This window comes from Prinia subflava, chromosome 3 (assembly GCF_021018805.1).
Source record: "Prinia subflava isolate CZ2003 ecotype Zambia chromosome 3, Cam_Psub_1.2, whole genome shotgun sequence".
In the NCBI taxonomy this organism is placed as follows: Eukaryota; Metazoa; Chordata; class Aves; order Passeriformes; family Cisticolidae; genus Prinia; species Prinia subflava.
This window is the reverse complement of record NC_086249.1, coordinates 102,656,809-102,673,869: the sequence shown is the minus strand read 5'-3', so window position 1 is coordinate 102,673,869 and position 17,061 is coordinate 102,656,809. Positions and strand designations below refer to the sequence as shown.

General features: G+C 42.8%; 1 protein-coding gene across 8 annotated transcripts; it reads right to left on the bottom strand.

The window, feature by feature from the left end:
- Nucleotides 1-1,119: 1,119 nt before the first annotated feature.
- Nucleotides 1,120-14,994, bottom strand: U2AF1 (U2 small nuclear RNA auxiliary factor 1). 8 transcript variants are annotated; one of them, XM_063393103.1, is made up of 9 exons: nt 14,854-14,994; nt 13,518-14,043; nt 12,387-12,474; nt 9,590-9,656; nt 5,393-5,442; nt 4,709-4,807; nt 3,424-3,557; nt 3,044-3,136; nt 1,120-1,369 (listed from the first exon to the last, which is right to left on the bottom strand). In XM_063393103.1, the coding sequence occupies exons 2-9, from the start codon at nt 13,685-13,687 to the stop codon at nt 1,237-1,239; spliced, it is 834 nt and encodes a 277-aa protein (XP_063249173.1). In that variant the 5' UTR covers nt 13,688-14,043; nt 14,854-14,994; the 3' UTR covers nt 1,120-1,236. The 8 variants fall into 8 exon arrangements, with proteins under 8 accessions (XP_063249173.1, XP_063249172.1, XP_063249175.1 ...); XM_063393102.1 differs by lacking the exon at nt 9,590-9,656 and adding an exon at nt 8,707-8,773 and having other exon boundaries at nt 14,854-14,993; XM_063393105.1 differs by lacking the exon at nt 13,518-14,043 and having other exon boundaries at nt 14,854-14,990.
- Between the last annotated feature and the right edge of the window lie 2,067 nt (nt 14,995-17,061).

Genomic DNA, 17,061 nt, shown 5'->3' with positions numbered 1-17,061 from the left:
TTGAATAAAAGCAGACATGAATGAGGTGAAACTGCAAGTCAACCATTGTACAAACTTTCAGAATGCCAACATTTCCACTGAAGCTTTAACACTTTGGGACACAACCTATGATGTTCAGCAATTGCGCAAATCAAGCTCAAAAAAAATTAAAAAAAAAAGGTATTTGTGAAGGAACTGCCATCTGTCCATTAGCTTTCATCACACTCCAGACCATGAGAAAGGTGGAAAAAAGATTTCCACTAGCATCCAATTAGTTTTCTATGACCTTGAACACTAACAAAAGGCTTCTCGTTAAATGACAGGTGAGAGAGCATAGATTAGAAAACAAAATCTGTTAAGAACTTTGATCCTTACATTCAGGACCTTGCATTTCCTTCAACAACACTTCTCTATGATGCTGAATGGAGCATAATTTTGGTGGGTTTTTTTTCCACAAAACCCTCACCTGCCTAGTACGAATCATTGCAATAAAAATATTTTTTTTCCACACTGCACTAGGCAAATTTCTTTCCAGCTAAAGAAAGGAATTTAGTCAAAAATTATAAAAACCTGAACTACCAACTCTGGCACAGCTAGGAGCAGCCACACAACCATGCCAGAGTGCTTAGAAAATAGGCAGCCAGGAGTAGCAACTCAGCTACCCTGGAATGCTTAGAAAATAGGCTTTAGATTTTACACCAAGAAATTGGATTTATTGTAAATGCCACAGTCACATTGATAGACAGAGCACAGACTTCTGGTAACAAACAAACATACATTTTTGTAACTACTCAGTAAATAAATGCATTTCGCACAGCCTTCCTCTTAAATGTGCCTAAACTAACCTAAATAAGCAGACAGCATAGCAGAAAAGGGAAACTTATGTGAGTAACTGTTTCTTAAGCAGTATATTATTTTTACTATGTATATAATATTTTATATTATATACACACACATTTTCATCAACAGTTCAAATTATACCCGAATAAAATAAAAAAAAAAACCCAAACCAAAACTGGCGCTCCTCCAATACATTTACCACCTTTCCTTCCCTCAGGCAGACTTAATCCAGGTATTTGTCAAGATAGAGGAATGACAGTTAAAAAGACTCCCCCCACAAGAAACAAGTTACACAAAGAATACTGTATCACTACAAATTTTTTATTCAGAAGCCCATCTTTAAAAAAAATGTCATTATGAACTTGTTTGGTCAAACTACAACACTTTCTAGCAGACATACAGTAAAAATGGCATGGCTCAGAATCGACCGGACCGTTCGCGGTCTCTTGACCGCCTCCTGTCCCGCTCGCGGCCGCCGCCTCCGCCGCCGCCGCGGCCGCGGTCTCTGGATCTCGAGCGGCGCTCGCGGGACCTCGACCTGGATCGATGCCTTCAAAGAGAGTTTGGACACGTTATTGTTTCATGCAGGCAGGGACTGACTTGCAGTACCGCACAGAGGAACGCGTAATTAACGGTGGCAGTGGTGAGGGAGAAGGAAGGCAGCGTGTCATTAGGAGGATTGGTTAATTGGCACTTGGGCTGCAATCCCCAATGTGTTTACAATCTGCCCAAATTTCACACTGGGGACTCAGCACAAACAGGTCCAAGAATTGGCTGCTGCCTGCAGTCACCTGTTCCAATGGATGTGCAAACCCCAGGAAAGGCATGGGTACACTGCTGTTACTAAAGCAGGAGGAGGGGACACCTGCTTTGGCAGACAGGAATAGCTCTTAGCAACACACACCAAAAACCTACAGCTGCTTTCAAGTCCACTCATATTAAACCAATTGCATAATTAGCAATTACAATCCAATTCTCTGTTGTTGTTGTTTCCTCTACATGATTTCTATCCCCAGGACATCAGTGCTGGCAAATCATCTTCCCTGCCTCTGAGGTTTACAAATGCAGGAAGGGAGCTAAACCCACCCAGAACATACTGCTATCACAGCTACTGCTCAGCGTTACTGAATCTGAGAGTTCAGATTTGTAACACTGACCAAAAGGTTAATAAAAAAAGCACACTTGGTCTTTTTCAGAAAGCATTCAAGGATCTGAAAAATTTACTTAGCCATAAATACATGTGGCTAAGCAACACCATCTGTTTTTCAAAGTTAAATTCATCAGATTCTGAAACACTGCCAATTAAAGATGTTTATAGGAAAAACATATTCACAATCCTAGGCTCCTTCTGTGATTGACAGAAATCTACAAAAATCACACTCTATTTAAAAGCAAAATCAAAAATTTTATATGCCCATCCCAAATAGCAAAGTCTTAAATGCAAGCAGATTGAATCCAGTTCCAAGTGAACCATCACAGTAACAGCAGTGTAAAAGCCTTTCTGCAAGGTACCTCACTAAGTGAATAATTTAATATATAATGAAATGTATTTATCGATTTTTTTTTAACCATTAAGCAAAATTACTTCTTTCTCCTACTGGGAATTCCTATCAAGAAGGGACACACTGTGAAGCTAAAAGTGAGCTCCATATGGTGACTGGGTGGTATTAACAGTAAGAAATGAATACAGGATACAACATTTCACCATTAACAGTTAAAAGCAAGAAAGGAGTATATAATCTATAGATGTGCTTGACTGCACATTATGCTGAAAACTGCCAATCTGATGCTGCCAAAATGCCCCATTGGCCAGGTAGCCTGCATTTAACAGAAGCCATGAGCAAACACATTTAGAAGAGAATAAAACAGAAGAAGCATAAAGCAACTTCTCCCAAATAATGTCCATCTGTACACTTTACAGTTTGGGGATCTGAACAGGTCTGGCCTCTGTACTCAGTAAATCAGTGAGTCTTTTTCTCCTTGAACCCTGCCTTCCCCTCCAACCTTCAGAACCCACAGTATTGCAGAGCAAGAGGCATCACATTTTTAGGCCTCATTCCTTTGCTCTAAACTGGCCAGTTGCCAGCCTGATGCTCTTTGGCATGTGCCAGAAATGCATCAGAAAAAACAAGAGGACTTGGCACAGGTTAAAGATTTGCTTTCAGATTTTCCAGCAACTGATCCTTAAATGACTTGTTTTAGTAGTGTTTCAAAACAAACTCACTTTTTACGACGCCGCCCATACAACTCGCGCCTTAACTCCCGAGAAATGGGCTTCAAATGCATGAAGTTGCAGAAACCTCCTCGTGTACACTCGCTGAAACAGAGTCCAAGAGGCACCGTTAGAATTCCCAGCTCTACACTGTCTGCTAAGACCCCAACACCTCTAATATTAAACACAGTGAATCACAAGCATCGTTTACTGACACTGCCTCGCTTCTAGGAGAAAATCCCCAAAAGAGGGCAGAAGTCAAGAGGTTCCCTGCAGGTCCCCTGCACTGCTGGTACCTGAAGCGGGTTTATTCCTACACAAACCCCACAGCCCAGCACCCTCCCTGCTGTGCCAACCCCTCCCAGGCTGTGAGGGAAGCAGGGCGTGCTTACCCCATCTCGTACTGACGGCAGCAGGCCTCTCTGAAGTCAGTCACGGGCGAGAGCTCGGCGTGGATGGGCTGCCCGTTGAACCAGCGATTGTTCAGGTCGATCACGGCCTTTTCTGCATCCTCTTCACGGCGGAACTAGAAGGGAAATCAACATTTTCCTTACAATATAAAGAAATAGAGCAGATGAAAGATTCTTGTCAAATCAGTTGTGTGGTATCTGAGGCTCAAGGTTAGTAATGAAAGCAGAATCTATTTCAGATTTCTTGGACAGTCCATCAGATCAAGGGTAAATACGCCAGCTTTTCATTAGCTGGGACTCAAGGGCTAATCAAAACATTGATTTTCCTTTTCATTAGGCTCTGTTTGGTCTTTTAAGTGGGAAAGATAGTCAATAGAAGATACTGTGTTTTCTTGGTACAGCCTTAAACCAAGAGAATGCTTATAAATACTTTCTGGAACACCAACAGTCCTGATGTAGTGCATTCTTTCAAACATCTAAGAAAAATTTATATAAAAACTTGCATTCATTTAAATGAGCATTTACAAAACTAAGATCCTGTTTTATGATGACTGTAAAATTTAAATTTGAAATGCCTTTTCACAGCTAATTTTTTTAAAACAGTTTTTTTTTCTGATTATGACCTACACAGTCAAGAATTTCAGGTGTGAAAATACTTCCCAGCTGAGGAAATGTACAGCCAAAATATTCAAAGGAACTCTTTCACACCTCCCTCCCACTGTGAACACATAGCAAAATTTCTGCAGGTGACAACTTTGTCCTTGTTATTCAAGAGATACCAACGACTTTTAAAAGTTAAACCTAAGTGTTCCAGTTTGCACCTTGAACCACTCAGCTACTGCCAAATCCAACTTGGTCACAGATACTGTGTTTAACTGGGAAGTTAGAAAATTAAAGCACCTGTGGCATATAAACCTCCCTCATACTGATGTGCTTTAAAGGGCAGCACGATGCTAAGACAGATCCCAAATTAATCCTACCAAACTCAACAGTCCAGCAGTGGTGACTGTTCATATAGAAGAAAAAAAAGTGTTAATGTTTCTGAAAATTACATAGATTTTATCTATCAAGAAAGCTCAAAATTTATTAAAATTTCTTTTGGTTCCTTTAACATTTTTACTGTACTTTAAATTGTGAAGTTGGAGAGTAGCTTATATACTGAAGAGCTTCGCTTGAAAAATAAAATCTACAATCACACAGTAGCTTTTAAAATTCTCAATCAATAAATACCACCCCTCCTGCTTTCATGAACATCTCTTCATCCTACCTTTACGTATACATTTCCAACTAGGTGATCTCCAAGGTTATCACAAACGTTCATCTCCTCCACTTCGCCGTACTTCTCCTCCATTTCTGTGAACACCTCCTAAGCACAAAGCAACCCAGCAGAAGTTTGCAGCACATTATTTCTAAGTACAGAAATACTGCATCTAGCTCTAAGTAAGTATAAAAAAGACTTTCCTTGGAAAAAAGCAAGATCACTTGGTTTTTTTTATATTTTCGGGTTTAAAAATTGCTTGGCAATCTGTAAGCACAGCACTACCAAGATACAATAAAAACCTATGGAAAACACGCACAGCATTTACAGAATACACAGCAGGCACTGAGAACACAACATTTCTAGAAACCTTGATGCTAGCTTCAGGTACTTCGTTTCTAAACAAATAATTAAGAATACCTTGAATTTATAAAAAAGGAGATTACACAATCAAAATGTGACATCACTTAAGCTGCTGATGTTAAAGCAAGTCTATTTCAAGCAGTCAAACTGAGGCCAAACTAACCACTGGCTACACCAGGAAATATTTAATACAAAGCTGTATGCTTTATATGAACACTTGAGGAAGTAAGTGGGGTTTTTTTCTGAATTCATCCAATTGTGCTATCCACTACATCCATTTAACTTCTTTGTGGTGACAAATCCAGTGACACTCAATGCACCTTTACATACCTCAAAGAACTCATCATAATGTTCCTGCATCTCGACATCGCTCACAGCACCTGCAAAAGTCAAAGAGTCAGATCGATTAGAGCCTGCCACTGAGCAAGAGCATTTTGATCAAACTACAAAACAATCTAGAGAGGCCGTCTGGAGCATAAGAGACACCATAAAGCATGGAGCTAACTAACAGGAATATTGCAAAATAAGGATGTGTGAAGAGCTTTGAGTCCCCAAAGTATCTGTCAAAACATTACATTGATATGATCAAATCAAAGCAAGTTTTAATATGAGCCAAACTTGTATGCCACAAATTTAAAGGGGAAAAGAATTACTCTGAAGTATCACTTAAAATTTAATGTACAGTCTCACTTCTCTAACTACCAATAATTTTACCTAAACAGAAGGCAAGTGCTTTGTTATATTTCCATATCTTAAAATATTATTAGTTTAGTATTACTCTTCCTAAAGGCAGAAATTTATGCCCACTTCTACAGCATATCCACTAGAATTTGAGAGCTCACAATGTAAAACAGCCCAGAATTTGTTTTTCAATTTGCTGAAAATAGTCATTGAAATGACACTCTTCTCAGTGCCCTCAATGCTTTACAACAGAGAGCTGTTTTCTAGTTTGAGTGTCACTTCATTTTTCTGTAGTCCTGCAGAATACCTTTCAGTGCAAGACAAGCCAGCCTTATATTAAAATTCAGATTATTTTCATACTACAAGCTGGACTTCAAGAACAAGTGCTGCTTGCCTGCTGCTACAAAACCCAACATACGTGTGGCTTATTTTTCAAAGCATTAAAAGTACAAAAATGAGTTTCATTTATTTCTTCTGGTCTACAGCACTTTAAACAAGCTGTATACATTAAAGCCATTAGATTAGCTCTTCAGCAGTTAAGTGGTTTATTAGGATCAAGCGGAGCAGTTTTACAACAAACCCTGCATTTTATGCTGGAAAAATATGCTGGTGTTTAAAATTACAAACCAGACTGGTTTGGTTTACAGAATGTGACAGACAAGAAACTGAGCCAATAAAGCTCAGTTTATTCATTTTCAGGCTATGAAAAAAATTTTGGCTAGTATTACCACTTGGACAAACTTTATGTTTTTCTTCAAAGGCTCTAATATTAACCAGCCACACTCTCTGGAACTGCAGTTCCTGTTCTTCCACCCAGCTCACCTCCATTAGAGGCTAAGGGGCATTTGGTTTATAGTTTTGGCTAACAATGTTTCTGCATTATAGACATGTTTGCTTTGAAGAAATTTCTTCTCCCCATGGTTATAGCAAATTAAGGAATATCAAACATTAAACCAGTAATTCTAAGCAGTTTAATACTTAACTATATTCCCAAGGTTCTGCCAACACCACTGATAACAGCTTACTAACACCTAAGGATTTTTTTGTTTTGTTTTTAAAGGTATCAGACAGGGGCTCTCTGAGCCTCAGTGGGAATAACTACTTTTTAATCAGTTGTACAAGTGCTAAAAGCTTTTTTTTTGTCGAATTAGGAGATCACAGGCAACAGTTAGTTAATGACTACTTCAATGACCTTCTTAAGTGGGAAGCATACATAGGCACAGGCTTTACAAACATCCATATTCCAGGGCTACTGGTATCTGAACCATGAGAAGCCCAATTAATTACTAATTAAAATACTCAGGAAAGCTACTGCTGTTCCAAACTAAGGTTAATCCTCTACGACGGCAATAGAAAGGAAGACAGTTAAGCAACAACGACAAGGCATTAAATAGCTACCCAAGTTATCCATTGAAAACGCATGCAATCCTGAAGTAGGGAGAAGTATCAAAAACCAAGGAGCCAGGAGTTTCAGCAAACCTACTGCTTGCAGAGCTCCAGCTCTACCCCACAGGTACAGTCAGGCTCTGGCACACAGCTACTTGCTTGTCACAACAAGCTGGAGTTGGATACCAGCATTTACAACACTGGAGGATCTGTGCAGGACTCTTGCAGCTGTAAATCTAACCAGCTCCACAGACCAAACTGCTGTAACTCTGTGCAAATTAGTTACCAGCGCATTGAGAGTTCAGGGACAGAGTGGGAACACCCAGCTGGAAAAGTTTTGGCCTACTGAAACAGCATTAACTACTAAGCATCTGCAAGGAGAGAGCCTCCAAACCACTGGAACTGGTCAAGCATCTGGACAAAATGACACAGCCCATTTACATCTCCAGCTTGATTGTGTGACTAAAACACAAAGTACATAATCGAGCCATTATTGCTTTTAGAAGCAACAGAGACAATGTTGACTTTCAAGTTAGTGGCTGATTCACAAAGCACTTCTAATCAAATGCTGGTAACTAATCTGAACTAATCTATAAAACAACAGTCAAAAAAAAAAAGAAAAAAAAAAAGATAGCCAAACAAAGCTTTATTACCACACAGTCAATACTCACTTCAACAAGAAATATTAGTTAGAAAAGAACACCGACCCTTATTTAGTTCTAAAACTTTTTTTTAAATCTTATTCTAATATTGATGGTTCAATTACAATGATAAATCAGTTGATGGCCGATCAACAATCCTGGGCATTAACTGCTGCCAGTCTCAGAGGAGGTGTGTTTGCTTATGCCCATTTGTATCTCAGGAGGAGTCATTAAATTACTTCATGACCATACCCAAATGCCTTCCCCTCCTCAAAAGTACTTAAAAAAATACTTGTTTTAGGTAAATACGCCAAATGGCATTGGAATTTGAATTTTCAAAGCATGGAAAGAATTTTAAGCATGCACCCATCCAAAAAGGACAGCTGCTAGAAGGGGTTAGTCAGTCATGGTGTGTTCTTCCAAAGTGCACTCCCTAAATGGAAGCTGCATTAACCTAGGACAAATTTATGCATGCAGTCTGAAAAGTTGCAGTTCAAGTTCTCTCAACATTTACAGAGCAGGACATTTGTTCTGGATGAAGTCAATGTGCCACTGTCCTGCTCTTTTCAAGTGGAACCTAATGGATAGCACAAAACATACAGAAAACCATTCCTAGGATGCAGGCAACTGGCAGGGAGAGAGGTGACAGGAAGAAAGCAGTGCAACCAACACTGCTTCACAGGGGAAGTACAATTTCAACTCTTTTTGATTTAATAGTTGGTATTCAGATTCCCCTCATAGCTTTGGGAATAGGGAGGAAGGTAGTGGGACAAAAAAAGTTTTTTGGTTTTTTTTTTTTTTTTTTGTGTTTTGAACACATGTAACAAAACGTGGTCAGTTTGATCTGTTAAACTAAAATGGCAGACCAGCTTAAGTCGACACTGAGCTCTGACAATCAAGCCCAGGGAACCAGTGAAGGAACTTGTATGAACTTACAGCGCAAACCGTCAGCAGACTGGGAAGAGTTTTGAGGGTTACGGTAAATGTTCAAGAGGGCAATGGTCTGAAATACAAAACGCAACAACTTTATATTATGGAAAATAATTTTAACAAGAAACTGGTTTCCTTTAGGGTCGCTTTAGCCGAGTCTGTGCTGAAAGAGAGGTGGTTATTCTCTCCCAAGCAGGAGAACTTGCACTTAGCTGGTGACCTTTCTATATTAACCTAACACTGGAAAGTAATAGAGATCTCATGATACTCCATTATTGTATTCTTAATTTCACTCCATTCATCTATATTGCTATAGAGGGGCTTTGCATCATTTCAGACACCTCTGAAAATACTTGGTATCCAAATGCAGCACTCACATTACAAGCACAATAATTTCAATTTGGTATTACTGAATGGCTTCTTAGCAGCAAAATCCCAGGAAAGGAAGTAATACAATAATTAGAGCATAACATGAAATCTCCATTTTCCTAAAAAAGTTAAGATGAAGAAAACCCAGTTTTGGGACTTACCGTACATCACATATAAACCTATTTTGGTTGGGGTTTTTTTTTTTTTGGTGTTAAATCAAGAATTTGAGAAACGTCTGCAGTTCACCCTTTCAAAAGAATGCAGTGTCACTAAGTAACCAAGTTTCACTTTGCAACACAAAGGGGAATCTGCACCAAGTCCAATTTGTGCAGTCCTTTCTGCATTCAGAACTGCACACGTTCCACAAATTCTCGATCTGTGCGCAAGAGGAGTTCCGTCACTTGTCCTGTTTGCAACAGCTTTATGTCAGCAGCTCAGAAGCCAACATTATTTTCTCATAATTAGGAGTGGGCTCTTTAACACCATTCTTTAAAAAAATTTCTCCAACTGTGGGACTTACAGTGTGAGCCGTCAGCCGTCTGTGCACTGTTTTGGGGGTTACGATAGATGTTTTGAATCAAGATGGTCTGCGGGGAAAAAAAATAAAAAGGGGAATTCTACTGGCTGCTGTGCATATAATAGACAATTGCAAAGAGACAACTTGTTTGCAAACAGCTAAAAGTAATATTTTATCCTTAAGATTTCCTTTTGTATTTGTAGAGTATCTTCCAAAATTGCATACAGACCATCATATTATGAAAACAGTTTTAATTAACCACCAAGAAAGAGCTGCGTTTGTCTCAACAGCTATCCTCAAAATGGGAGGTGTGAGGCCCAGTAACCTAAAATGTCACATGAGGTATTCTGGAGATGCCTAAACTTTCAAGACCAGATTCACTACTGCAACTCTAGGGGGGAAAAAAAATAAGTGTTATGTGCACAGCATGTAAAACATAATGCCACAGTGTCCAAAGTGCTACACCAGACCATACGGCCTTTAGGCAACTGCTACGTCTTGTTTTGTGCATCAGGATTTTCTTGGTGGAATTTCTGTTTAAATAATATAATAGCATCATAGGTTCACATGTTTCCGATCCTTCAAATAAGGACAATATCCTTTTAGCCCTTCTGCTTTTTACTTGAAGAATTAGCCCAGGCAGACTTGAAACCTTACATTTGTACCGTTCTTCTTAAAATCAAGTTGTCTGAAAAAACAAACCATGTTTAAGTTAGTAAACTAATATTACAAAAAAATTCCAAATGTCCATATCACTGTAAGCAGCTCAAAAATTGAGATTTGATTACTTAAAATACAAGCTCAATGTTAGTCAGTATGAATGGCAATCCCCAAGTAACTTTAGCTTAGACATTATTATTATTAGTCACAGTAAGAATTCAGAGCTTAATGAAGTCACAGGACCAGCAACGTCACACCTACATACACTACCCATTTAACATGTAAAAAAAATACAACTGTAACATCACATTTAAAATCACACACTTGTTTCATTAGGGGTCCAGCCATACCAACCAAAGCTTTGTGCTTCCGTGGCCCAGGTTTAAACTACCTATGCTTTAGCCTACAACTGGAGAGTGCCAGAAACAGGCACCTCGTTAGGGTGTTTCTGCTGATTGGGGGGTAATTTGATCACCCTGGATTGTGTGACCTTTCCTAACACAGCTCTTCTGTAAAGTAGCTGCACCAGCCAGAGCTGCACAAGGTTAAAACACTGTGCTGGTACCTTCCCATTAGCAAGATGTCTGCTCTGTTTTCTATCACAGCTGATTGTCAACCTGCACACGAACAGAAGGTTTCAGCAGAGCCCACACTGCTGGGGACCTGGAGGTGTCACAGCACAGCTGCCAGGCACGGGGCTGTGCATCCCACACAGCCCTGCAGGAATGGGACGTGCCCTGCTGACCCACTTCAGCTGGCACTGCTACCCAGAGCCCAAAGCAGAGCTAAAGGCTGCTCCCACACAGAGCTGTAGCTGCACACAGACTTTTCATGGCAAAATAAGGGTCATGGGGGTTTTTGTGTTAGGTTTTTGGGGTTTTTTTAACTTAAAAGACAACGACTGTGGAAGCTGTCTGCTTTAGAAACATTTTTTCGTAGCAAATGACCCAAATTTAGGTCTTTAAATAACCACCTGCACATCAGCTTGTGCTCCATGTAGGTCGGGAACTTGGGATTGTTTTGAAAATGGACAAAACTCTTTTGAAATACACTATCTGCATTAAAAATTTTTAAAACCCAGAAGTAAAGAGGTGTTTTTGTTGCTCAAGTACCAGAAGTCCCTATCCACCAGTAACTCTGATACTCTCCCCTAGAAGTCCCCCTGCCCACTCAGTTTAACCTGATGATCATAGCTCTGAACCTGTCACATGGACAGTACTCCCCTCCCCAAACCAACATCAGCCCACATTTCCCATCAACTCTGCTCCTAAGCAGATCAAATGAACTTGCAGAAGACTCTGCTGTTATGTGAACTTTTTCTGTGCAGTTAAAACCACTGCAGGTGAAACTGCTGTAGTTAAAAATCCAGTAACTCTCAAAGGCACTACTGCCCATGTACAAAATTCCCAAAGAAATTCATCTGTGTGCCTTGACAATCAGCATTGATAGAAAGAGGGAAAACAGATTTCTCATGAAAACCCTGTCACTCCCTGCACCTTTTCCAATTTATTTTTATTTCTGGCAGATATGCAGTCACACATCATGTCTCTTAACAATATTCACTGAGCCAAAGGCTAAATAATCTGTCATGCCAATTGACAATTCACCCTCAGCAACCAGGCAAGTTGTTCTCAATAAACCACTCCTTTTCAAAGGAAGTATGCAAGTCACTCTGGAAATTTAAGAGCCTGGCTCAGAGAGCAAATATAATGACAGATGAGTCTCTTTTACTCATTAATTAGTTTTCTTCTGCCATAATCATAAAAGATTGAAGTTCCCACCTTTGGGACAGGTGGGATGCGCTGCCATTGTCTGGGATTTAAAAACTCTGGGCTGGTTTAAGTGCCTGAACACCACTGAGAAGGCACACTCACCTGAAGGTTAGCACTGGTTGGTCTCTACTACAGGCAAGCTTACAACAGCATCGCTTCCTGCAGCCATTAAGGGTGACAGGAGATAATTAGAAATGCTGGGAGAAGTAAATGGAATACCCCCAAAAAAGCAAAGACCCAGATAAACTGGGGCTAAAACTGAACTAATTAATCTGGAGTTTGGTAATTATTCACTTGTATCTGAGAATCTATGTTTTAAAGAAGTCAGAATATACTTCCACAAGAAAGAGAAAAAAGGGGAAACAAACCTGGCTAAATGTTGGTTTATTGTGCAACCGAGAACATCTGTCTCCATGGCGACAAGCTCCAATTTTGAAATAAAATGAGCAGTTGACTCTGCAAGAAAAAAATTAATAAGGTAGTTACACACTGGCACAGAAAACAATAATTTGCCAAAAAAAAAGGCATATGCCCTAAATGTCTTTATCTTGATGTGGAGAAGTAACACAGAGAAAAGCTCCACATCAAAACTGTACAGGAAAGCATTCCAACAAACCTGTCCGTATTCCTTCCTTTGACCCCTAATTTACAGCCAGTATCTGACCAGCTTCCCCCAAAGTGGTTTCATCATCCACCACACAGAAGTGATCTCTGTTTTACTCTTCTGCTTCTTCAGTCTTGTCTTTACATCAGTTTCAGTGATGGGATGGAAAATAATGAGGAAAAAAGTCTGAAAATGTACTGGGAGCTCTGTGGCTGAGTTGATGCAGCCCTGGGTCCAGGCAATAAAATCTGCTGTAAAACTGACACAGTTGCACCTCTCTCATCTTTTATAAAGCACTTTTTAAAATTATACTCTAAAGGTAACTCAGGCTGCTACCAACACAGCACTCGAAATAACTCAGGGAAGAGAAAACCACGTTACAGAAAGAATACACATAAGCAAAATAAATTCATTTAGTTAAGGCATTTCCATGAATATAATTAATGATTTTAAGAGCAAGCTGCTTGTTTTAAACCACAGGCTTTTTCTTGAATGATCCATCTCATGACACCTTGATAATGATCCAGGTTTAGAAATGCTACTAGAACTACCACAAAAAGGTGTAATTCACACAGAATGATGAAAGAAAACCACAAGGAATTTAGTTACCTTGACAGGGAAATGCAAAATTCTGAAGGGCAAGAAAACTATTATGGGCTATATATATGGGTAAGTGAAATATCAGAATTCTCCTGGAAGAAAAATTATTATTCCCATAATTAACACCAATTCTTTTCCACAATCCTGTGTAATCAACATCAACTCATGGAGGGGAGAATTATTAAAGTACTAAAGCACATCTGATCTCTAGCAAAGCATTCTACTGTAAAATTGCAACATGCTCACTCTTCATTATGTTTTTGAAAACAAACACTTAGCATTATAAAATACTTACTGTCTTTTCTGAACTCTAACCTGAAACAAAAAGAAATACCTAACTACAAAATTTCCAATAGTGCCTCCAACTTCAGCACCTTCTGGAAGGTTCCATTTGCTTTTTCTAACAGAAAACAAGAGCTGCACAGGAATTTCATGCCTGATTAAAACTCTGAAACCGTAGTGCATTAAATTCCTATGTATCTCCTTTGTGTGAAAGGATGCTACAGTAACAGAGCTCAAAAGAGAGGCTGCCGACACTGCTTTCCTGGAATGGCAGCGCTACAGAGCAGAGCAGAAGCCCCACGGCCAGGGGCTGACAAGAGTAATTTAGTCCAGCAGCACATCGATGCCCCCTTTTCATTTTTACGAGTGGAAAAACACGCCGGTTTGGTCAGGCCGATGGTGACCAAATTTTCGTTAGGAGGGTTTTGTGTGTGTGCTTCCAACAACCAGAGAAACTAGAGGCGTTCCCGGACGCGTGGAAGGCTGCAGGCAGAAGCCTGTAGGATCAGGATGCAGCAGTCGGGGAAATCCTCCGCACCCTGGGGAGGGGGGAGAAATAACCAGTCGCTGTCCTTGCAGCAGAGCGGGAGCTCTCAGGCTGCTGCGAGGCTCAGGGACACGAACAAAAGGGGAACAGGAGGAGGAGGAGGCGCTTTCTGGCAAGAGGCGGCGGGAAGCTCCGGCACCCAGCGGCCCCGACAGGAAGGCGCAGCCGCGGGGGGAAGGGGGGAGGGCGGGGGAGGGCGGCAGGGCGCCACGAGGCGCGGGCACACCCTCATGGCGGCCGAGGGAGGGGAAGGCAGGGAAGGGGTGGGAGAGGAGGAAGAGAAGGAAGAGGAAGAAGGGGGGAGGGGAGGGAGTGCCCGAGAACGGCCCCAGCCCGGGAGGGGGGGGGGGAGGGGGGGAAGGGGAAGCGCGTGGGCGGGGCCGCCGGGCGCGCGCGCGGGAACGCGCGAGACCCACGCGCCGCCGGGCGCGCGCGCTCCCGGGAGGGGGGGGAGGGGAAGGGCCTGAGGCGGGGGGGAGGGGGAGGGGAACGGGGCGCGCGGCCGCCTCTCGCTTCCCTCTTCCCGCCGCATTCCAGCGGGATGGGAAAGGCGGGGGACGTGGTCCCGGGCGGCGCCCCCGAGGCGGGAGTGGAAGAAATGGGCGAAACGGGCCGGGGGTCCCCCCGCAGGGAAGGAGGGGCAGGGAGAAGGGAGGCAGGGCTGACCGCCGCGATCGGAACAGGCCGCGTCCCCGCGCAACCCGCTACGGGCCTCCGGCCTCCCCTCGAGCTTCCCTCCTCCCTCCCGGGGATACCGGAGCCGCGGGAGCGGCACGGGAAGCGGGGGAATGGGGCCACTCACTTGTCCTTCTCGGTGCCGAAGATGGAGGCCAGGTACTCCGCCATCTCCCACCGCCCGCCCGCCCGCCGGACCGCCCCGGCGCTGCCGCCGCGTCACAGCGACCGCGCCGGAAGCGCTGAGGGAAGGGAGAGGGGGCGGGGGAGGCGGGGCGGGAGCACCACGCGGGGTCGCCGCGGCGCGCGCGCAGGGGCGGCGGGGCGGGGCCGGGCGCGTCGCGCTGCGGGACGGGAGCGGGACCGCAAGGCCGCGGGTTCGAGTCCCGCCCCCGGCAGGGGCTGAGGGGACGGAGCTGTCCGGGCGGTGAGGCTTCCAAGTGCTGGAATGAAGGGATTCGGTCAAAGGAGGTGGGAAGGGCGGTGCACGTTCTGAAGGGGCTTAAATAAATAAATAAATACATACATAAAAAAGGTGAAACATGCTTTTGAGTTTAAAGCAGAGTGGAGAGTAGATCCCAATTCTTTCTGGTCGTTGTTTGGGGAGGTTTCTTGGAATTACGGGCCAAAAGCTGTACATCTGAACCCAGAGAACTGGAATTTTTGCAATGGAGTGGCAATGCATGTGGAAGATTCCAGTACTGTACATCGCTGAAAACCACAACAGGAAATAAACTTACTCTGCTGATTCAAGAAAACAAGAGTGGGCACTCAGTGTGAGACAAGGAAAAAAAAATCATCTCTGATATTTTAGAATTCCCTGAAGCAGTAACAAATACACTCTATAGAGCTCACAGCTCCAGTTGGACCGTTCACAGAATCATGGAATGGTTTGGGGTGGAAGGGACTTCAGAAACCACCTCGTTCCAAGCCCCTGCCATGGGCAGGGACACCTTCCACCAGACCAGGTTCCACTCCAAGCCCCGTCCAGCCCGACACCTCCTGCAGTTCCTGATTTGGCTTGAGCTGTGACCTGTCTCGGGACAGGGACAATCCTCCTGGCACTGCTCCATGTCCTGCCGTGTTGTGTCTGTGCTCTTTAGGGATGTAAAGCTCATCCGCTGCCTGCTGTTACCTCCTCCTTCCAACAAACTTGCACTGATCCTTGCTGCAATGTTTTGGTCCAGCCTTCAGCTGAAATATGTCAAAATACATTTTTCCTGGGGAATCAAAACACATTTTCAATATTTGAAACATGCTGGGTTGTGTGGTGGTGTGAGTCAGGGGAAGGGATCTCTGCCTGGCGTGGTAACAGCAGCCAGTCTTTTTTCACGGTTTTTTTTTTTTTATATACTTATCTATAAATCTCAGGGTGGTGATTTACTGCAGGTTACTCCCTGCCCCAAACTGCTGAGATCTTTTGGGTTAAATGCTGCCACAGCCCAGCCTGTCCTCTGTTTTGCTCTGCCTCCTTACGGCTCATTGTCATCACTGGGACAACTCTCAACCCAGGACAAAATGGTGACAAACACCCAGATCTGGTTTGGAGATAAAAGGGCTGAGAGGAAAAAATGAGGTGGGAAGCAGCTTTAAGAGAGGCAGAGCTAGGAGGAAAGGCAGAAAAAAAAATAATTGTGAAGCAAAAGAAAGCAGTGCTTGGATACAGGGAAAAAAAAAGATTAAAACAAACACAGAAACACATCTAGGAGGGGTCAGTACATGAAGTACTTAAAGCATTCACTGGAAAATGGCACTTTCTTTTTGCCAGTGCCTAGAACTATGTGCTAAAGAGGTTCCTGGGGTTCCACACCAGTGCACAGGACTTGGTTTTTCAGGTTAAAGGGATTTTGCTAACAGTGCATATGGAGGGATAATTACTGACCCACAGCCAGCAAGCCCTTTGAACAATTTTACCAGTTCTCTGCTTGACACCTCTCTGAGCAAGGCATAACTGTGAGGAGAGAGAACCAATTTAAGATGTAATGTCAAAAAATTGATCTGAGAAGGCAGCCTGTGTACATTAGAACAGATCTGTAGCTGGTAACCTCATCTAATCTACTTGCATGCCTGTACTTCTCTAATCACCATGGTTATATAAGCAGGTCTTTGATAAGATCCTTAATTATAGCAACCCCAGGAAAGGCAGCACAGCACAGCAGAGAGAATGGTGAGGTCTTTGGAGCTGTATCTTCCATATGGGTCTGGGGGAGGACTGGCTTTGTTTCATCTCTTGGGACAGCGTGCCCTGCTGTGAAGGACTCTGCCACCAAGCACATGGGGACAGACCCTCTCTGTGTCCCCCAGGCCACCCTCAGCTGAGCCCTGGCCCTGCCAG